General features: G+C 36.0%; 1 protein-coding gene across 1 annotated transcript in view; it reads left to right on the top strand.

Moving 5' to 3' along the window:
- Positions 1 to 22922, top strand: part of LOC140159250 (protein Wnt-2b-A-like) — a 39769-nt gene extending 16847 nt beyond the window's left edge. The window contains exons 2-6 of the mRNA XM_072182658.1: positions 4327 to 4556; positions 13401 to 13520; positions 14591 to 14751; positions 16261 to 16525; positions 21455 to 22922. Of these exons, the coding sequence (XP_072038759.1) occupies positions 4327 to 4556; positions 13401 to 13520; positions 14591 to 14751; positions 16261 to 16525; positions 21455 to 21987 (1309 nt within the window). The 3' untranslated portion in view covers positions 21988 to 22922. The remainder of the gene's footprint in view (positions 1 to 4326; positions 4557 to 13400; positions 13521 to 14590; positions 14752 to 16260; positions 16526 to 21454) is intronic.
- Positions 22923 to 23208: the final 286 nt, after the last annotated feature.

The following is a 23208-nucleotide window of genomic DNA, read 5'->3' as shown; positions in this document are numbered from 1 at the left end:
TCTTCTATAGTAGTTCCACGAGCCTACGAATATAATGAGTATACAGGGTGTATCAAAATAAAGTATACAGTTTGAAAAATGCCACTAGATTAAAAAGTATGAGGTCAAAATAATTTGGTTGAGATGAATCTTGTCCTCCCACAGCTGTAAAATCACCGGCGTGTGATTTTGTGAGCCGTGTACAAACGCAGTTGCGCGAAATACATGAAAATCACAGTTTCACGACTTTCTTTACAGTAATTGACAAAACGACTTGCAGAATTGTTTGGCACGTGTGTGTTTGTTTTGAAGCACCAATTGGAATGGCCCTATAAGATCTCCTGATTTTACCCCGGGATCGTACACCTCTGGATTTCTTCTTGTGGGACTATCTGAAATCAAAGGTTTTCACAAATCCTCCTGCAGACTTTGATTAACTCCAGACACATAAATTGCAAAAGTTGACATCCCCAGGCAGGACGTCTTTCATAGTACGACGTGGTGTGAATACCATGTTGAGGAAAGCTAATATCTGCATACAGAGGAATGGTGGTCATGCCCAGGTGGTCATGTGGAAGATAAGACTGTTGCTGCAAAGAAAGTGGTTAAACATGTGATTTTCATGTTCTTTTGATTTTTGACTTCGCGCAACTGCATTTTTACTCGGCTCACAAAAATAGCCATGAGTCCTTGTTAATGGTCACAAGCCAGTGACTTTACAGTTGTGGGAGTAAAAGATTTTGATTCAGCTGTCAACTAAATTATTTTGACCAAATAACTCATACTTAATCTAGTGGCATTTTTCAAACTGTATACTTTATTTTGATACGCCCTGTACAGTACAATATGGAAACCTCACTGAAGTGTGTGTTACTTATATGAATTGTCCTTCACAGCAAACAAAAAACGTTTTCGACATTATTCGGTTAGAAGGTTAGAAAAGGTTGCCAGAAAACGTTTAAATGTCGAGTTACATAAAGGTATCGTTTTCATATTAACATTCAAAAACATTGTTTGATAACTTACTGCAAATATTTTAACATGTTATTTAAGTTTGTACAAAATATTTGGCAAAAATGTTTGCAAAAACACATTTAAAATAACTTTTGACGACATTTAAAAAAAGTTGTTGTAGTGTGTTTTCATATAAAACCAAAACTCAAAATATAAAATGTTTTAAAAACGTTTTGTGTTTGCTGGTAATATGTGCAAAAATAGGCACAGAATTGGCCAGGGGTGTAGTACCCCCTTAAGCATCAAATTGAGCTTTACAGACTTTCAAATGTTTAGCGTCAAGAATTAATTTAATTATTCTAATTTTTTAAAGGATTTCTCGAACGTTAAAGGAGTTTAATTCACCAAGTATGACTTTGCTTGGATGCTTGTCTGACCAACAAGTTCATAAGTTGCAGAAATGGCAACATATCTATGCAAACGTGAAAGAGAATTAATCAATTTGATAATATTTGTTAATATGATGCATTATGTACATATTATAAGAAGCTTAAATAATTAGTCACTCGACAAAATACGTTCAAAGTCCAAATAAGAACACGTTGAGTGAGTGACAGATACATCTGTCTGCTCGGGTCCAGTGTTTGCACGACCAATATGGTAAATAAGATTTATTTGTGCTATGAATACGGAAAAAGTTCCAGCTTTGAAACATTTCCTCAAAATATCAAGAGCTATCTTAAGAACTACTGAACCAATACTGGGCTTGTTTGTACTCATTTTAATGCATTTTTCATGGTGATTCCAAATATGGTCATGAAAATTAACAGTTCTGAAATTTTTGAATTTTAAAAAAATTTTGAAACATGTCGTCTGCAGTCGACACCCGCGTGAAGAGAGTTAAGGTGGTACTACACCCCTTGATAAATTTGTGACTATTTTTGCATTTTTCTCCAAAAATAATAACACACTGATAACAAAAGTTATGTACATTATAGGGGTAAGGAATTCAGTTACTACACTGAAATGTCAGTCACTCAAGACAAGCGGTACGTTATTAATGATAAGAAAAGAGGTACCGCTAGAATGTAGGCCTACCTCATTTCTTAAATGAAATGAATAAACGCTTGTCTTGAATCACTGAAATTACAGTGAAGTAATTGGATTCCTTGCCCCTATGATATACATAACTTTTGTTACCAGTGTGTAGTTATTTTTTGAGAAAAATGCAAAATTAGTCACATTGATCAGGGGATAGTACCACCTTAAAGAATTTTCAATGTGTTATACTTGGACCATGTTATCGTGCCTCTATCCAAAGAAGATTTTCACGGCATCCCAGAATGCACCACGTGCTATATACATGCCAGTGATGCGAAATTTGAGTTTTTCAGCCAGACCAAGCCATGACATATCTTACAGATAGACCTACTTATACAGAATATACTCATATACGCCAGGAAAGGATTGTAATGTTTTTTCATGTGTAGCTTCCAGTTTCATTCTAATGTATTTTTGCATCTACTAAAAGTATCAGGAACTACCCTTAGTGTTATGCCACAATAGCCATCCGAAATGTATGTGTTGAAGGTCGTGGTCTACATACATCAATGAACATCAAAAGAGAAGCTAGGTTGATCTTGCGTGTCAAAATGACTGGTTCCCATTTTTCATTTCAATTTCATATTTAACCCTATATTAATTTCATCTCACATCCGCGAGATCCTGATTTTGAAACACTTGTAATGAGTATATGAGACTCCCAGTTACCCATAAATACCATCCAAAATAGAACCCCAGCGATATTGCTGCTGTCAGTGTGAACTTGCATGCACTTATACTTTCAAGGACTTTGGCAAAAGCATGGTGCATGTGGTGATTATCTTTTTTGACCTCTATATCAGACCTATATCCGCGGTACACCCGGTATTTACATGGAAGTGGGTGCAACCTTAAACTCAAGAGTGAAAACTGTCTGGATAGGTCACGCATGCATGCATTAGAACAACAAACACATTATTGTATCCGATATACAGATGAAGTTAGCTGTTCGCGTTGAGACACGATACTGATAAACTTTGTTCACAACACGTATTGAACTTAGGGATGTAGTCAAAACTCGACCGTCAGTTGAGCGCCGGTTCCGTCCGGTTTCTATCTATTGGAAACCGACAGAACCGGCGGCCAAACGCCGGTCGAGTTCTGATTTCATCCCTTTCTACATTGTAATTTAAATGAAAATTAAGACCAAAAAGTGATCCTCTTAAAACGGTGTAATTTACCATTGTCGAGTTTCGTTTCTTAGTAAAAGACAAAGAAAATGGCTTAAATGGTCAGGAACAGGATTGTATCAAATAAAACAAAGTATTTCGAACAATTTTAAGCCATATTCTTTGAGTAATAAACGAATTCGAAAATGGTCAATTTTTACAACTTCGAGTAAACTCGAAAATTGAAAAAAAAACGTTCATTTTTGAGTTTGGTCAATCTTGCTTTTATTGAACAAGATTTTGTACTTTTGCTCTTGCCATGGGACACTCATGTCGAGACGAAAGTTGGAAAATGGAGACTGATGTGTCAGAGCGAACCGTCTAGTGTTTATTCTGAAATAGTATGAGGACGTGACCTTAAACATGTTAAAGTGCTGGAACATTATTGGAATGAAAACGCTCCAAATATATTGTTTTAGGGATTGTTCAATACTTTGGTGGGTGCTTGGAAAATATAGGGGGATAAAAAAAATTGGGTCCTAAAAAGGGGGGGTAATAAAATCAGTCCTTAAATAGGGGGAAACTCGAAACTCGGAAATTGAAACTCGAAGATTAACAACACACACATGCACACCCCCATGTACACCCCGTCCCCGTGTACTGCATACAACGAAGCGATTATCATTGTACATGTAGGCTAATATAGTGTGCGTTTTCCAGGTTCGGGGTTTCCTCTCAAAATGAAATTAGTTCTTATTCGGCAAACACGCACTAATCAAAACTCTCAAATGGGGAAGCATATTTTGTTTCGGTTTTACTGGGACATTTGCGCGCAAAGCGCCCGAATAAATTTCAATTTCAGACTATTTTAGGCTCAAGGTGAATTTTGCTATTTGATGTGCCAAAATTGTGCATGATCTTACCCTGCTGCCCCAAAACACGGTGTTATTCGGGCTAAAAATGAAGATACATAGGGCAATTACACTGCTTTATTTTTTTCTTTTATTAGGATTTTTAGGGGACGTACCCTCCCATGGAAAAACTTTATAGGGAGGACGTGTGTCACCCCACACACAACAGGTTTATATTAATTTCTCTCAATGTTGAACATATGACCTGTACACTTCGTTATCAATTTATTATTATTTTGACATTCGTCCGTTTTTAACAATCGTATTTTCAGGTTTATAAGTCAACTTAGTGCAGTAGGAACACGTATTCTATGCGACAACATCCCTGGTCTCGTAGGCAGACAGAGGCAGCTATGTCGGACGTATCCCGACGTTATGGTTAGCATCGGAAGAGGCGTCAGAATAGGAGTCGACGAATGTCAATATCAATTCCAAAATAATCGATGGAACTGTAGCACGTTGGACAGAGATTCCACAGTGTTTGGAAAAGTTATGTTAAAAAGTAAGTATAGATGACGTCATTTGCACTCCACGGTCCTGTGATCTTGTACCCCCCCCCCCCCAAAAAAAGAGAAGAGATTCTCTTTGATATATTGCATGCAGCAAAGTGGCACAATGGTTACGGGCACGGATAGAGACGTTTTCACGTATTTTTTGTGGGACCTGAGAGCACATCAGACATATCAAATTGCATTTTGAATACGAAGAATGTCTTTCTGATATCAAATAATTTAGATTTTTTGAAATTCGCAATCTAATACAAATTTTATGGCAAAGTAGGCCTATTAAAATTGATATTTTTGACATTTAACAGTCCTCAAAGTAAATTATGTCAATCTAATAACATGTGCTTAAATTAAAGTATGTAGCTGGGATGAAAAGCCGTCCATCATTTGAAAATTTTGACCCTTCGTATTGAAGATAATACATTTTTTCCCAAAACCACCTAAAATGTTAGGTCTTTTTGGGGAAAATGTATATCTTCAATACGAAAGGTCAAAATGTTCATATGATGGACGGCTTTTCATCCCAGCTACATATACTTTAAGTACATATTAGATTTATAGAGTTTACTTCGAGGATTGTTAAATGTCAAAAATATAAATTTTTAATAATTTGCCATAAAATTTGTATTATACTGCGAATGTCAAAAAATCATTTGATATCAGAAGTCTATTCCTCGTATTCAGAATGCAATTTGCTGTGTCTGGTGTGCTCTCATGTCCCACAAAAACTACTGTGCAAAGGTGGGTGACCGACGACGCCTTAACACCAAATTAACCTCACCTATTGTGAGTCTCTGTTTATCAAAATCAATTGAAACAACAATATTTTGAAAACATTTCGGCCTATTATTTGCTTTGCTTATTCTTTATAAACCTGCAAGAGACGAGTATAGAAATCTATTGAAAACATCGCATTGAAAATAAACAGATTCTTGATTACTCCTTTGAGCAACCTCCGCCGAGCAACTTTATTTCAAACAAAAGACAAAAGTAATGTAGCAATGTTTTGAAAGTAATGTCTGACAAATAGTGATTCACAACCGTTATGGTCATCATCATGAGTTGTCCGAAAAATCACATCTTTTTATTTCATTCAAATGATGGTCAATAATTATGATAATATTGGTTTCAGGAGTATCCGTTTTTCTGTGAACATTTTGAAAAGGTGTCGCCGATTTTGAAAAGACCAATAAAACCCACACACATTAAACAAATATAATTATACTAATTATTCAATAATAAGCGTATCAAAGGTCAGTGAATTTTTGAGGTATTTAAGGAATCGGCCCTTAATCATATTCCCACGATTCACAAGCCAAGAAGCTCCAAGCCGGGACTCCAAGAGTTCGTTGTTCTGAAAACGTGATATGAGGAGCTACAACTTACAAGTATAGGCTAATGCTTCAGAAAGGCTCAAATGTTGTGCTTTTAGGGTAGACCCGGTATTGTTAGTCAAAGCAGCCAAAAAAATCGACTTTCTTTATCTAAATCAATATATTATACTGGAAAATAACACTTTGATGTTTTGCAAAAGTTCATCCTACAAATCATATACTTTGAAAACTTGCTTGATTTATTGTAGTGAATGAGTTATGTACGTTTTACAAAAGTGTTTTTGTTTAAGCCCTCTTTACAACGTAACTCAAGAACCACGGGACCTACAAAAGTATATCTGTGATATTTGAATTCTTCTACACGCTCGCTATGAAATGATGCAATTTTTGCCAAAGCTCACTACCATTCGCAAGATGCTGTGAACTACCAAATCGCAACAGTTTAAAATAGTTGCTAAACATGAAGAAAGGAGAGACAATTCGAAAATGGATGGTAACAGCTAGGAATAAAGCAAAATAACTCGGGAGAAGGAAAGAATTAGACGATGGTATATAAGGAAAGATGAAGAGGAGTTATAGGTGGTTTAAGTTTAGAATTTTTTCAATGAAAGAGGAATACAGGAAAGTCTGAGCGAGAAGAAAAAAAGATAAGGAAAGGGAGAAATGAAATAAAGAAGGAAAACGTGATGAGATGTTGCTTGGAAGAAGAAAGTAAGAGATATTGAAGAAGAAATTAACAGATAACAAAAAACAGAGCGAAACAAAATAACTACAAAATGATAAAGGCGCAAATCCAGAAAGGAGACATTGGCCATAAGCAAGAGAAAACCCCGAAAACTGCAGTGAACTCAGGGAATGAACTCCGCGTTGACGACATTTTGAGCTTGAACACGAGAAGATGACTGTTTTCAAACCTATCAAGGCGCAATATTGAGTGTAACTTAGTTGGTAAATCCCAGGCAGTGTGGTGATGATGGAAACTCTTTATACAAGTCAAGACCCAATGCGTATCATTATCAATACCAAGGATACAGATATACCAGCAACAAACCAGTTAAGAAAACACATATTGGTAGCTTGATATTCTGATGATGTAGAGGTGGAAACCGTTGCAAAAACTAAATTGTTTCAAAAAATAGATGCGATATTTTCTTGCGAAATAGAGCAATTTGGCATGGATTGAAATTTACTTGGTCCGAAGTAAAAATTTAAGTTTGCCGGTTTTTTTAAAGTCACAGTTAGAGCTTCTGTACTATTATACCTAATCTCAAGTTTGGTGGAATCGATTTAATGCTCTGCATGCTAGCCATAGGCTTCAACATAAAAAAGTTTTGAGGTATTTTCTGAAAATATCAAGAGCTATCCAAAGAACCACTGAACCAATCCTAGGCTTGTTTGTACTCATTTTAATGCATTTTGCATGCTGATTCCAAATATGGGCATGAAAATTTATAATTATGAAATTTTTGAATTTTGATTTTTTTCATTTATTTTTTTATTTTTTTTAAAACTTATCGTCTGCAGTCGACACCCGCGTGGAGAGAGTTAAGCAACGGTAAATTCAGTCTGGACACGGTTAAGCCGAAAATATGGCGGGATCACCGGCACTGTGCCGTAAGAGTTTCGGCAAGAATGTCGACATTTTCTAAAAGCTGCCAATCCACGTATTAAATACCCTGACGTATTTACGTCTTTTTTTCTTATAATAAAACAGTGTTTACACTTTAAACTGTACTTTAAACACTTTTCTAAATACTAAATTGCACCACGTTTCTAAACATGTTTAATTACTAAACACCAATGGGCAATGTCAAATTCATGAACATGTTTAGATATATGGTGCAATTGAGTGTTTAGAAAAACTGTTGAAAGTCTAAACACTTGCTGAGCAAACACACAACGTTTTACAGAAAATGTTTAAATGTCGGTTTATATAAAGAGTATAAACGTTTAATAACATTCACAAAACATTTTTGAAAACGTTATGCAAAACATTCTAACAGAGTGTTGACTGTTGACAAAATGTTTTGCAAAAATCTTTGCCCAAAATATTTTACAATAACGTTTTAAAAACGTATTCATGATCCTTATATAACCCGACATTTAAATGTTATTAAAACGTTGTAAATTAATGTTTTAAGAACATTTGGGTGTTTGCTGGGAGTGGCTCACGACAGTGGCGTAGCGTCATAGAGGGTACGTGCCCCCCCAATCGATTGCAAAATCATAAAAAGTCCCATAGGGAAATTGCCAATAAACGGCTTGTGTCTCCCCCAATCCGACCCGGTGCTCCCAATCATGGTCGTTTTCCCCCAAATCAGGACGACCCACGCTACGCCACTGGCTCACGATTAGAGCTTCCATTTATGAGTATAAGTAAACATTATTTTCATATTGCCGATTGCGAATTTCAGGGATGCCATTTTTCGGCATTCGGCAACCACCATCATCCATAGACCTGACAGACAACATATTATTTCAGTTTCGACATGTGCACTGCACGTTCATCGGAAACAAAAAGGACAAAGTTCAAATTGTGCACAAATTCCATTTCTAGGCCCGAGTTTAAAAGGATAGGGAAGGCAATGGTTAACACTTAAAATATTTCGTCAGCAAGGGAGCTCCCTGATTTCACGATGTTCGTCATCATCAGGTGTGCCAATGACGACAGAGTTCACGTCCTAGAATCGGCAGCGGGCAGCCTGAGGGAGGTAGACCTTCTACACTCAGATGAAACTCATGAAAGAGTGCAGTTCTCATTCAGATAAAAGTAACAGAGTGGAGAAGTAGTCCCGCCCTGTAGTCCCGTTGGCAAACCGCGACACCCCTTGAATATCATCGTATACATGTATCAGAGTCCGGAGTGCAGTTTTTTATGAGGCTTCCCTGATAAAGATAACATCCCTGGAGGACATCACGTATGATGTAATGCTGGTTTCATACTACCCTGCCGCTTGCCGCTGAGCGGCGTGGCGCACGCGCATTGCAGACAAATGGACACAATAAAGGCTTGTCATTGGTTAAAACGCCCTGACGCTTGCCGCAGCGGCAAGCGGCAGGAAAGTATGACGGGCGCTTAAGGCCCACGTCACAGGTGAAATTCCCCGGGAAATTGCCCAAAGTTGTCCAAAATTGTCAAAACAGTATAAAGTTACTCAAAGTTTCACAAACTTGCTTAAAACTTTCTCAAAATCGCGATTTTTATGCAAAGTTTCACAAAATTGCTTAACATTTTCTCATCATTTTAATAAAGGTCATTAAAGTTTCACAAAATTGCTTTACATTTTTTCAAAATTGCCTTAAAGAATCGGATAGCAACGTTTGCACAGTATTTTTTGTGGGACCTGACAGTACATCAGACATATCGAATTGCATTCTGAACACGAGAAATGTCCTGATATCAAATAATTTTGATTTTTTGAAATTCGCGATAGGCCTATACGAGGGTCATTCAAAAAGTTCTACCTCCATCGTCACATCTCTGTTATCTTACGTGCCATGGATATGGTGGTCGCTCAAAAATATTTCGTCTCGCTTCGCTTGCACAAAATTAGGTAGGGCCTAGATGTTTTCATGGTTGCCATCACTGGCGTAGCGACGGCGGGCAGAGGGGGCACGTGCCCTGGGCGCCAACCTTGGGGGCGCCGAATTGACCAATTCAGCATCGATTCTGCACCCCTCCTAGCGACGAAAGTCAAAATTATCGCGCGCTTCGCGCGAATTTCAGCCCAATATCATTTGAAAGATCAATTTAAGACCAACATTCAACTTCATTATAACCAAAATTAATGATTAATAGGCCATATTTGTGCAAATTTCCACGCGCTCCGCGTAATTGATTCAGGAATTGGGGAGGGAGCCATTATGTATCCTTAGCCCTGGGCGCCACAACACCTAGCTACGCCACTGGTGCCATTCTGCCTTAATTAGTATCCGAGGGCTATCATTCGAAGAGTCGGAAAGGGGTCAAAATCGGCAAACAGGTTTTCTATGTAGGTCTTCTCTCTTTTACCGTTTTTGTTTCATATTTTAAGGGGCCTCTGGATCACCCTGTATATGCATATCAATGTAGGAGGAGAATGCAAAGATGATGGGATTGCAATAGGCCTGTATTTGTTTTTATGATACCCATTGCTTCACGCTTAATTGCTCTTACGAATATGATAAGCAAAAGAATCAAATACTCTCGAATACAAAAAGTGGGTAAAATTCCTGCTATCAATCACTAGTATAATTATGATCATGGTAAAAGGGCATCTCGAGAGGATAGTTTAGAGCAAAATTACCAAATGGCATAAATGTGAGTATAGCTACATGTAAGAGTTTAATGTAGCCATGATGATAACGTTTTTAATATGTCCCCAATAAATTAAGGAAAACACCCCTGGCCAATTTTGTGCCTATTTTTGCATTTTTCTCAAAAATTATAAAATTATAGCGCATTGGTGACAAGTATAAGATATGTATATTATAGGGGCAAGGACTACAACTACTGCACTGAAAATTCAGCAACTCAAGGCAAGTAGTTATTGATTTATTGATCAAATATTGGGTTTTCCCTAATTTTTGACTGTAACTCCACAACTGTTGTCTGTGCTGAAATAAAATTTCCAGTGTAGTAGTTGTAGTCCTTGCCCCTATAATATATACATATCTTACTTGTCACCAATGCGCTATAATTTTTGAGAAAAATGCAAAAATAGGCACAAAATTGGGCAGGGGTGTAGTACCCCCTTAAGAGAAAAGTTTGACACGTAGATACTCATACTTCTAAAAATATATAAACAGATGTTTTTCTTTCCAGTGGCAAATGGGGGAATCCCTGAAATTGATTTTTGCATGGTTGCTTCTTAACATACGTGTTTTTATTGATGTACAAAATCGACAGACAACATATTAGATGATTGATGTATATACATATAAAATGAAGTATACAGACTATATAAACAAATAAGCTATAAAATTTAAGGGCAGGCCCGTAGCCAGGATTTTTGTGTGGGGAGACTGGGGTGGACATTTTCCAGGGGGGGCAATTTTGTGAAAAGTGGACTTTCTTCCCCAAATTTGGACCTTTTTTGACCAAAAAAAAGCTTTAATAATCCGATTTTTTTGGCTCCCTACGCTCGCAAATTCTTAAATTTTGGGACTTTTTTGTATACTTTTGCAATACTAAATTTGAAACTAACATTTATATTCTGTATTCATTTTTCGCATTTTCGATACCCTACCACTGTAAATTTTCATAATATTCCTTCACTGTAGTGTTATGTTTAATTTATAGAAAATATCAGTTTCATTATAATCAAGAACTGCTATAGATTAATGCCTAATAATGTTATCATGTTTTAAGTGAGATCACATGAATGCCGACCGTCGGAAGTGGAAAACATAGAGTGGACACTTAGAAGTAATTCGTTACTAAAGCTGCAACAATAAACACTTTGTATAACATCAACTGCCCCGAGCTATTTCGTCTTCAGTAGATAAGCCACAAACTGGTTCTGCGATTGGCAAAAGTTCTGATAATTACCATGATTAGTCTTCCAGAGAGAACTTTTTATGAAGCGATTCAAAGAAACAATCGTCTGTCTAAAAAATAACACGTTAATTTTGTTTCCTGCAGGTGCTCAAAAATCCAAATTACGAGATAAGTTTTTTTTTTCATAAATCCAAAATCAAATCGAATTGATATACATCAATACGTTTCACATATTTTTTTATGGGACCTGAGAGTACATCCGACTTATCGAATTGTATTTTGAATACGAGTAATGTCCTTCTGATACCAAATAATTTTGATTTTTTTGTGTGTTAAATTCGCGATATAATACACATTTTATGGCAAATAAAACTTGATATTTTTGAAATTGGACAGTTCTCGAAGTGTATAAATCCAGATAGAATTTTTCACCAAAACACCAAAAAATGCAGGTTTTTAAATATATATCTTCAATATGAAAAGTCAAAATTTTTAATTGATGGTCGGCTTTTTATCCCAGATATACACTTTAAGTACATGTCATTAAATATCAAAATTTAATAATTTGTCATGAAATTTATATTATTTCGCGAATTTCAAAAAATTTAAATTATTTGATATCAGAAGGACATTCCTTGTATTCAGAATGCAATTCGATATGTCTGATGCGCTCTCAGGTCCTACAAAAATACTGTGCAAACGTTGCTTTCCGAGCCCTTTAAATCTAATGGCCAATTTTGTGGTGAATTTTATAATTGAATGAAATGTTAATGAGGATACCATAAAAAAGACGTATAGGCTACACCTTTTTTTTTTTTCCTCAGGGCTATATTGGTAGGAAAGGCCACCCTCAAATATCCTCATATAAATACAATAATACATCTTGTCCATTTATTTGTTTTGACCTTTTAACTGTCTCCTTTCTCCATTCTTTCCAGTCAATCGTGTTGGCAATTGATAAATTTCGATTTGCACACCTCCGAAGAGGAAACATCACTGTGTTGACATGGGATGTGTAAATACAAAACATTGTATTAATCGTTACCCTTAAGACTTTAATGTAGTGTAAATATGTCTGAAATCAAGTCAATAATATCCACCCTTATTATTGACGACTTATAGTTTTTGATCTTTCGTGTGCCTTTGTCAATTAAAGTACCTTAGGGCATGGACTGTATATATGATTTAAGTGAAAATCTTCGGTTAGTGGCTCGACCATGGAGCCATCGATATATACAGCCAGTGGCAGATCCAGAGGCCCCCTCCCCATTGCCGGGACAAAGTATATTCTGTAGCACTGCATGCCCCAACCCCGGGGGGAGGGGGTGCCCGCGATTCCCAAGAACATTTTGTAAAAATGTATTACAAATGGCCCGTTTTAACAGTCAGTATTATCTGATCAAGTTTATCTGTATAGAGTTGAGCAGCATTACCCGTCGTGGGGTCCCCCCCCCCCCTCAGAGTCGGGTAAATGTTGCCGAATGTATATTGTCAAACTTTCAAAATGGCTATGGCTGTAACGTGTATTCGAATTGGTCAACCACCCGCCCACCTTATTATTCTCCTATTTCGGTACCCTCTGACTTCCATCTCTTCCCGAAGTTGAAGAAGGTACATGGTGGTCTCCATTCCCCATCAGATGATGTGGACCACTTCCTTGAGGTCAAAGATCTCGCCTTCTACACTGAAGGGATTTGTATGCTCCATGATCGCTGGACCAATGCAAGTGTGTGTATGTTCGAGAGGACTATGTTGAAAATATCTTCAAAAAATAAATGCGTATAATTGTCCATTCCTTCTACCATGGGCCGAGAACTTATCAATCACTCATCGTACTTGACTCGTGCTTGATATTAAATGGAAAATCATTATTGTTCACACAAGATAACTGCAAATGGCTGCCTTCTTTTAGAGAAACACAAACAATGGTTAAGTGCCGCGGTGACTTATAACATTGTACACAGCCATTAATACATTTATTTTTGCTATCATGTTTTGATTATTCCCTTTTTCTTTTTCTTGTCCAGAACCAAGTCGTGAGGCAGCCTTCGTGTACGCAATCTCCTCGGCTGGTGTCGCTCATGCTATCACACGGTCTTGCAGCAAAGGAGAGCTCTTAGACTGTGCTTGTGATCCGTCAAAGAAAGGTAAGGACATTCACCTAACATGAGGTGATCCCCGAGGTGATCGCTGGAGAGCTGACTGGAAGATACAAAATGTACCATCGATGAAGCTCATGAGAGAAAATTTACCAAGTATTCAGAGTATTGAGGTTGGAAGGCTTCTTGCTACCAAGTTGGTTGCCGGAAGTAGTTACGAGATCCAGGCTTCAACAGAAGAGAGATTTTAATCAAAAGTTATAGTTAGTAGGGCAGCGTCAGAGGCTGCAGAATCAGGATAATCGTGTGTTTGGTCCAAGTACATTCGGAAGAGTAGATAGTGTGAAAGTGAAATATATCATCAATATATCCTCAGCCAGAGCAGGCAGGTTACTTATTCTCATTACTTCAAATGTCGCAGCACTGTGCACACAACCTTTCTGTTGATAGAATCAAAGGCTTTCTTGAAATCGGGCTTGAAATCTATACAGTTGACTGCAAGACTTCTAAGGATGTGGATCTGCTGGGAACAGCTTCTCCCTGTCCTATGGGTCACTGTGATGATGCACATTAATGTTTGCTTCTAAAATCCAAACTGGTGGAGCAATTATTCTCAAAACTTGGAATCAAAATTCTTGAGTGATGGGCCTCAATTTGAGGGTTTTAGTTTGTTTTTAGAGCTCATTTTCAACTATTATGAAACACAATACCATATTATAAGGGCTAAAAACAACTGTTTCTCGTTGGCCGCGTACATTTTGTTTAGGGACATTTCGGGTTTTTTTATTGAGAAATTCAGAAAAATTCAAATGTTCAAATAAAAATGAATGACAAAATTGTTCAAAAGATTTTTCTCATTTGTTTTACAGGCAATATGAAATCAGTAAACTCTATGAAAATCATTCTATAATTGTCCTTATATAAGTGACTTTTTTTTCCATATCTATCCTACTCTGCACTTTAAATATTTGAGACAGATCCCAGCATACAAAAAAATGTTTCTGACATAACAAAATATAAATGCGTTTTGGTTTCGGTCAAAATGTTTTAGTAGCCAGGTTTATATTGTAGCGTTTTTTAGCCAAAGAGTAACTTCTAAAATCTCTTCTTTTTTTCAGGTAAAAGCCAAGATGGTCAAGGCGAATTTGATTGGGGTGGATGTAGTGACAATGTCAAATTTGCAAACGACTTTTCCAGAAAGTTTGTAGATTCACGAGAAAAAAAAGAACGTGATCCAAGAGCATTGATGAATCTACACAATAATAGAGCAGGCCGAAAGGTACGGTAACAAACAAACAAATAATATCTATTTCAGGGGTGTAGCCAGAATGGTTGGGGTGCCGAGTTTGAAGAAAAACTGAACCTTTTTGTTAACAGAGCACACCCCCCCCCCCCAACACAAAAAGGTGGAGGGCAGCAACACAAAAAAGTGGGCGTCATGTCCAACCATAATTATGGTGAACTTCTGGATGCAACAACACCAAAAAGGTAGTCATGCACCCCTGTTTATACCATTAAGGTGGTACTACACACTCCTTGATAAATTTGTGACTATTTTTGCATTTTTCTCAAAAAATAATAACACACTTGGTAACACAAGTTATATGTATATTATAGGGGCAAGGAATCCAGTTAGGGACCGTTCACAAACACTTGTAAGGGGGGGCCTGATGCAAAGAAATTTCATCGTGAAAATGTTTGGGGCCCCCCTTTATAGACCTCAAAAAAAAAATTTCAGGGCCCCCTTTTTGACATGAAAATTATGGGTCAACCCCATAGAAAAGCATATAAACTTAATTTTTCCAGGAAAATTTGTGGTAATTTTTTTCAGCCCCCCCCCCTTAGGAGGGTCAAAAAATTTCAGGGCCCCCTTTTTGCACCAGGCTCCCCCTTACAAGTGTTTGTGAACTGCTCCATACTACACTGGAATTTAGAATGTACCTCATTTCATAACATAATGAACCACTTGTCTTGAATCACTGAAATTTCAGTGAAGTAATTGGATTCCTTGCCCCTATAATATATGCATAACTTTTGTTACCAGTGTGTAGTTATTTTTTGAGAAAAATTGAAAATTAGTCACAAAATTTATCAGGGGGTGTAGTACCACCTTAATGCAACAATATAAGGTTATAAATATACTTTGTTTCAATGTTTATTTTACAACAAATTGGTCAATTATGATCTGGATCTTACATTTAGATAAAATATTATGGTCGCCCTAAGATATAAAACAGTGCAGACATTCAGACATTTACTTTTCCAAGTGATGTCATGTATGAACTAATTTTGGCAAATTTTATCCAATTTTCCTGTAAATTCGAAACCCACATTAAAAGTACAAAATAAAGTCCATACTTCTTTGGGTATTCCTGACATTTACTGGGCTATTCCAGTTGAAATCCATACACCCCTATGGAAGACATGACCTTTAATATCCCACACAGGGAGTGTAGGTATCAAATGGAGTCACCCATTCAGATATCCCCATTTGAAATTCACACTCCCTGTGTGGGTGATTAAGGTTATGTCTTCCATAGGTGTATGGATTTTAAGTGGAATGGCTCAATTTTGGTTAAACTATACAAGATTTCAGGCATGAGACGGAGGTTCAATCAAAAAAAGAGGAAAAGCACCAAAAAGGAGGAAAAATAATTAACCTCAATCTCCTATACTTTTGTACAGGGGAGAAAGGAGGAGTTCCTCTCAATCAATGGAAGAATCGCATCCCTGAGATTTATAGTACATTGTATCTGAATATTAGTTTTCTCCTATTCATGCACAACAGGCAGTGATGAAAAACATGAAGTTGGAGTGTAAATGCCATGGCGTCAGTGGCTCCTGCTCAATAAGGACGTGTTGGCTTGCTATGCAAGAGTTCCGCAGAGTTGGCGACTATCTTCGTTTGAAATACAATGCAGCAAGTGAAGTGATTATGAATCAAGATGGCACAGGTCTTATTGCTGGTGGAAGGAATGTCAAAGGACCTACAAGATCTAATTTAGTTTACTTTGAAAAATCACCTGATTATTGCAAACAAGATCCAGACACAGGTAAGGTTTTATTTAACTTTGATGGCATGCTACAACTACTCCCCATTCCAGAAAAATACAGCGCTAATTTTTTGGGATTAAAAAATATTATCCTGTTTTGCCAAATGAAACATAGCTAAATCCTTTAGTTAGTCCTAACTGGCAATAAAAGTTAAATTTTAATTTGGTCAATTTTTGGAAATAAGGGCCAATAACATGCGTTTTTAGAGTGTTTTTCGTATGCTGTGACTATCAAGCCCAAAGATTTGTACTAAGACTAATTTCAGTTTTTGCATTCTAATTTTTGGAAAAGACATGTTTCATTCTTATAACCAACCATTTATCAAAGTAACACAAAAAAGGTGAAAATTATAGCAAAATCTTGGCGTATACTCAAGATTTTGAATGCTTAGACTTGTTCCAAGTCTATGATTTTTGTGACTCGATTGTCAGAAAACATGCCAAAAATGCATGTTTTTGGCTCTTTTTTCAGGAAATTATAGAAAAATGGTGAACTTTTTCTTTTATCTCCAGTTAGGACTAACTAAAGGATTAGGATTTAGCTATGTTTCATTTGGCAAAACAGGATAATATTCTTTTTATCCAAAAAAACTAGTTCTGTATTTTTCTGGAATGGGGAGTAAGTCCATACAACCATAAACATTCTTTCTACCCAGTTTTGTCATCACTGACTAGGCCTACCTTGGTGTCATAAACACTAAGGTTCAGGACATTTTTTGCTTTAGCTATAGCCCCCTCTCCACAAGTATTTAATTATATTTGTACTTGCTGAAGTAGCATTTGATGCAAATTTTGTTACACAATTGTATGGGGTTATTTTTTTGGGTTTAAAGTGGTACTACACCCCCTGCCCAAATTTGTGCCTATTTTTGCATTTTTCTTAAAAAGGACTACAACTACTGCACTGGAAATTTTATTTCAGCACGGACAACAGTTGTGGAGTTACAGTCAAAAATGAGGGAAAACCCATATTTGATCAATAAATCAATAACTACTTGCTTTGAGTTGCTGAATTTTCAGTACAGTAGTTGTAGTCCTTGCCCCTATAATATACATATCTTACTTGTCACCTATGTGCTATAATTTTTGAGAAAAATGTAAAAATAGGCATAAAATTGGCCAGGGGTGTAGTACCCCCTTAAGTGCCTAAAATGGCCTAAAATGAGGCTTTAGTGCTATGCCCTTTCTAGCTTTCTCTAATCTTCATCTTTGTAGACTTTACAAATAAAAATTCCTTTAAAAAAGGAATGGGCGCCCAATGTGAGCTTGGATGTGATGGTGAATTCCATGGTGTGTAGATTTGTATTATAATGATTTTTCTAGGGAAGAGTAGAAGATGATCAAATGCAAGAGAAATGTGTTTGATTGGGGAAGGTGTTCTGACAATCCAAATATATACTTAGTCCATGCACCTCAGATGACCTGTAGCAATTTTGGCGCAGAATTGTGATCGACATTACCGTGACTTAATTCACCTCAGATGACTTTGACCTGACATTCAACATTTTCGCGCTTACACCGATCATGTCCATAACAATTTAACTCTTACAACTTCCTGTCAACTCTCTAATTTAAAACTCTAAATTTCTGTCTCTTTGCCCTTTCTGTCTTTACTCTTGTACCATTAAGATAAGCAAACATCTTCATGATCCAATCAGGTGGTGAATGACGTGCATTCTCTAAATTCAGTAAATTTCCATCGTCAACCGTGTAATTGAATGGGATTATTTTGAATTTTAAAAAGCGCAAAATATCACAAACAAATAGGCCTATGTTAATAAATAATATAAATAGAAGCTAAAACCGTTCGGGTTTGATAGTGAACCCACAAAACTAACCGAGTATATGGAAAATGCCATACGGCCGGACGGTTTCACAAGTTGCCGGCTCTATCATTTCACTCGCGCGCCTGGAATCAATCTTGCATTTTCCGAATGAATTGAATTGTCAAATAATGTCGTAAAAACTTTATTTGTGAACGGATTTCCATTGTTAAAAAAACAAAATGTATGTTTAATATATCAATTATTTCAATGAGAGCAGTTCCATTAACTTTCTTCCATAAATAATCACAGAGTATTATCTGTTTACAAAATAAGCGGTTTTTATTCAGACAGGGTTCGCAGGTTTTTGCCGCAGGTGGAAAAAACCGCGGTTTTAACCACGGTTTTAACCGCTTGGCAAAAACAGTTTTTGCCGGCAAAAATGGCAAAAACTAAAAAAGTGATTTAAAGTTCAGAGTTTTGATCTCAAAATGAATTAAAAAATTATTTTCCGGAGGCCAGATTTTGTAATTAAAAATAACATATTAAGAAATTAAAGGCATGCATTTTTATTGCTCACTTAGTGCATTTAACTGAAATCTGGCATATCAAATTCAAAATTTAAGGACTTGATGAGACAAAAAATATGTTGAATGATTCATTAAAAGTTGTATGTTTACTGTTTATGAGCTTTCTGTGTACTTGTTAACATTTGAGTGACTATACATAAGTTTTTGCCATTTTTGCCGGTTTAAACCAGGCAAAAACTGGCAAAAACAGGTTTTTGCCGGCAAAAATCGAACCCTGTATACAGATTTAATTAGCGTGCTGTGTGTGACTGCAATTATCATTATCAGTATACTACTCAAAAACATGACCTTGTTCATCTTTACATAGTCACTGCCTTGTTTGATCTTAGGCAAAAAAAAAAAATTGTTTGCTTGCTCTCAAATGAATTGTCAAAATTGGGTTGGTCGGCCGTGGGATTTCTTTTTTTTTTCTTTTTTTTTTTTTTTATTACTAGCAAACTCTAATGTTTGTATTAATTAAGGTTCAAAATATGAAAAATCAGACAATTTTGGTGTCAGAACATTCATTCTTCATAAAAGTAGCTACCCAGCAAACACAAAACGTTTTCGACATCATTCGCAAAAGGTTATAAAAGGTTGTCAGAAAACGTTTAAATGTCGGTTATATAAAGGGTACATTAAGAGTATAAAACGTTTTCATAACATTAAATAACATTTGTTGGTAATTTACTGCAACACAAATGTTTTACAGAAAACATTTAAATGTCGGGTTATATAAAGGGTATAAAAACGTTTTAATAACATTCCAAAAACATTTGTGAAAACTTGGTACAAATCATTCTAAACAGAATGTTATTTTGGGGTTGAAAAAATTTTTTGCAAAAAATGTTTGCCCAAAATATTTTAAATAACGCTTTATAATGTTTTCACGACCTTTATATAACCCGACATTTAAATGTTATTAAAACGTTTTGTAAAAACATTGTAAGAATATTTCTGTGTTTGCTAGGTGCAAATATTTTAACATAATGTTATTCAAGTGTTGACAAAATATCAAAACTGCTGGGTACCAAACTTTTTGATACAGCTTGTATAGTAATTTGTTTTAATTTCCATGCAAAAGGAGCCAGTTCTTTCATCCTTAAAACAAATACATGTACACATATTTTCAATTACATGCAGATAGATAAGACCTTGGTAAGATAAGCATGTTAATTGTTATGTCACTATCACTATCTTGATCTTGATAAGATGCCTACCATGCTGCAGCTTATTAAACAAGGACAACTATACAACATACCGGTACATTACATTCATTGAATAACTTTGAAACTCTGGGTACAAAAACTCATACTCTGCAAGTTAGGTCAAATTTTACACTATGATTGTTTATTTGAGGTTATTGGACTATGCCATTGAGATAAGGCTATTGTAGTCCATAGTGTTGGTCACCGTCTATCGGGTTCTAAGAGGCGGTAAACTGGTTAAGCCATACAAAGGTCAAAGGTCTCGATTTATTTGGTGTTTTATAAATCCATTAATTTTGTATTTTAAACAAAGAATATCGCACACCATTTTATCCCGTGCATATCAGAAAACAATAATAAAATAAAATCCAAGCATATTGTGGTTTTATTTCTGAGCAAGGGCATAATTTTAGCAAAACAATTATGGAGTAAATCTAGTAAGAGTGAAATTAGAAGCTTTTCACAAACTCATGCCTATATTGTGGGCGCCGCCGTAGAGGGCGCCCAAAAAACCCATTCAAGTTTGTTACACAATTTACACAAAATGCTAATTGAGCAATATGCAATGCACTAGTTTTCAAGAACTAGTATGTATTGTATGTCACTGGTATATATGGTCTTTTCAAAAATAAAATGTCCATCTGAAACATATACATGTAGGAGTGACGCCTTCAGGACCAGTGCCTCAGCTGTTGAAATAGGCAAATTAATACATTTGACAATAATTATTGCTAAATTATAATTATAGCTTTCAAAAACTATATCAAGGCTCATTAATGAAAGCCATAGTAAAATAATTGATCTGATTGAGCCCAAGAAGGCTACAGAATCATGATGAGTCGATTTACGTTTGAGCTAGACAAAACTGGAACATGTTTTTTGTTGTATCTTTAGAAGACATCCCCAACAACATATCCAAAAAGGGCAAAAAAAAAAAAAAAAAAAAAAAAAGAACAGGAAAAATGCCAATTTGCATAAATCAATTATGCAAGGCTCAAATTTCAAAACCCATACCAATATATTCCTCTCATTATTAGGATTCAGAAAAAGTATAGTTTGACCTATCTTCAATGTACAGTTCTTGAATCATAGGCATAAAGGTCAAATATCAAATTTTATTCTCCATTATTGTCCACAGGGTAAAAAAAAAATCAAAAATGCTCCAATTTTGATCAAAGTGGTCTCAAGTTGTACCGCTTGGAACAACATTTTAGACAAAGAATAGTTTGCCATATCTCTGGTGTTTTATTATCTGATGGGTAAACCATGCCAAGATACTGGAAAACTGCTTTGAACAAAGTGCTAATAAACTGAATCACACTGCTTTACCAATTCTTGCATAGTTTTCTCTCCGATTGTAATCTGACATTCAAACACTTTGTATTTCAGGTTCTCTTGGCACAGCAGGACGTGTCTGCAACAAGAGCTCCCAAGGATCCGACAGCTGCGACGTCATGTGCTGTGGAAGAGGCTATAATACCATGAGAGTACAAAGAACAACACAATGTGAATGCAAATTCCACTGGTGCTGCTTCGTGAGATGCCAAGAATGTACGGACACTGTTGACCAACACACCTGTAAAGGTGATAAGTCAAACAAAGATCCTCTTGATTATGACAGAGGAGGAACTGATGATGATACTGATGAAGACATTGTTGTGCAATTAACAGTACCAATTGACAATTCATTAGAAGCCCCTACAGAAGTAAGATCTTCACAGACAACAAGTTTAGAAAAGAGGAAAAGAAAGCGCACCAAAAAGAAAAAATCTGAAAAGAATACGGAAGAAATTCGAGGAGAAATGGAAAGAATACTAGAAGATGTTGCGCAGGACTTGAGAAGTGATGATAATGAGGATGCAGATTATAGACAATTTTATGATAATGATTTCATTGATGAAACTGAGATAATTACACCATGAGAGTTAAAATGTAATGACGCTGCAGAAATCAAAATGCTGAATCCTGCCGAGAAGAGGTATTTAAAATGAATGATGCATCAAACCATTACTACTTCACATCAACAGAGTCTTTGTGACAATGAAGGACAAAAAATAAATTTCTGAAAATTTCCCAAAAAAAAGGTTTAAATTTTGGGAATAACAGGGTAGTATGAGTTTGTGCCATAGCTTGATAGGTTACTTGGCTCCAAATTATTGGTGGACCATACACAATACCTACTACAAGATTATTATCATCTATTCCAATTAGCATATTCATGTATTCATGACAAAATGGCAGATTTGCCATCCTGGAGTCAGCTCGTGCATCGTCTGCTTCGGCTACGATGATATTGCGATAAAATGCGGATCAAATGAGCGATTATTATTGAAACGAGAGTCCATATAAAAGATATAGTGTTATTTAACATAAAAAGAATTAATTATCATGAAATTGTATAATTTGAAGCTACGATATTGAAAAGGTGACAGGAGTCTTATGGCGTTCAAAATGTTCGTACATATTGCTAATCTCAGTTCCAAGCTGGATTGTGCCCTTTTGTCACAAAAACAAGGTGGCTGGAACAAAGACTAACATCTGATCTGGTCACAAGAGGGCGAAACACTTGAAATTTAGTGGTCTCTGGGTCTTGTGTCTACTTCAATACAGCATGATTTTGATTTTGACTAAAACCAAGGTTAACATACTGCTTAAAATTCATATTTCAGTGCTTCACAAATATTATGGTTCCCAAAAAACAAATATTTTGGTAGATTAAGGACCATTACATCCATATATCATGACTATACTATCAAAAATAGACCTTTTTTGTGGTGAAAATTAGGTGTGTTTCATGAACCGTCGTGATGCTGTACAAAATGTGAATTTCAATGTGGACCATGCATATATACGCATATCAAAAAGGCAAATCGCAATCTAATTTTTAATAAAAAGGTACAAAATTTTGTTTATTTTGTTAATATGCACAATAGAGAGATTATGATTTCCAAATGCAGTGATCGTATGCCTGTTTTGGATCAGGTCGCCCCCTGGATTATTTAATCATTTTACCTGCTACAGGGTGCCCTCCAGGCTTACTTTTTTATAATTATTTTAAAATTCACTTTTTAGGTGCTATTTCATGATCTAGCAAAAATATATACTGTGGTGCTTATACATAGAGCAAATCCATCTCAAATTTG

This window comes from Amphiura filiformis, chromosome 8, assembly GCF_039555335.1.
Source record: "Amphiura filiformis chromosome 8, Afil_fr2py, whole genome shotgun sequence".
Lineage (NCBI taxonomy): Eukaryota > Metazoa > Echinodermata > Ophiuroidea > Amphilepidida > Amphiuridae > Amphiura > Amphiura filiformis.
The sequence above is the reverse complement of the archived record's forward strand: the minus strand, read 5'-3'. Positions and strand labels throughout refer to the sequence as shown.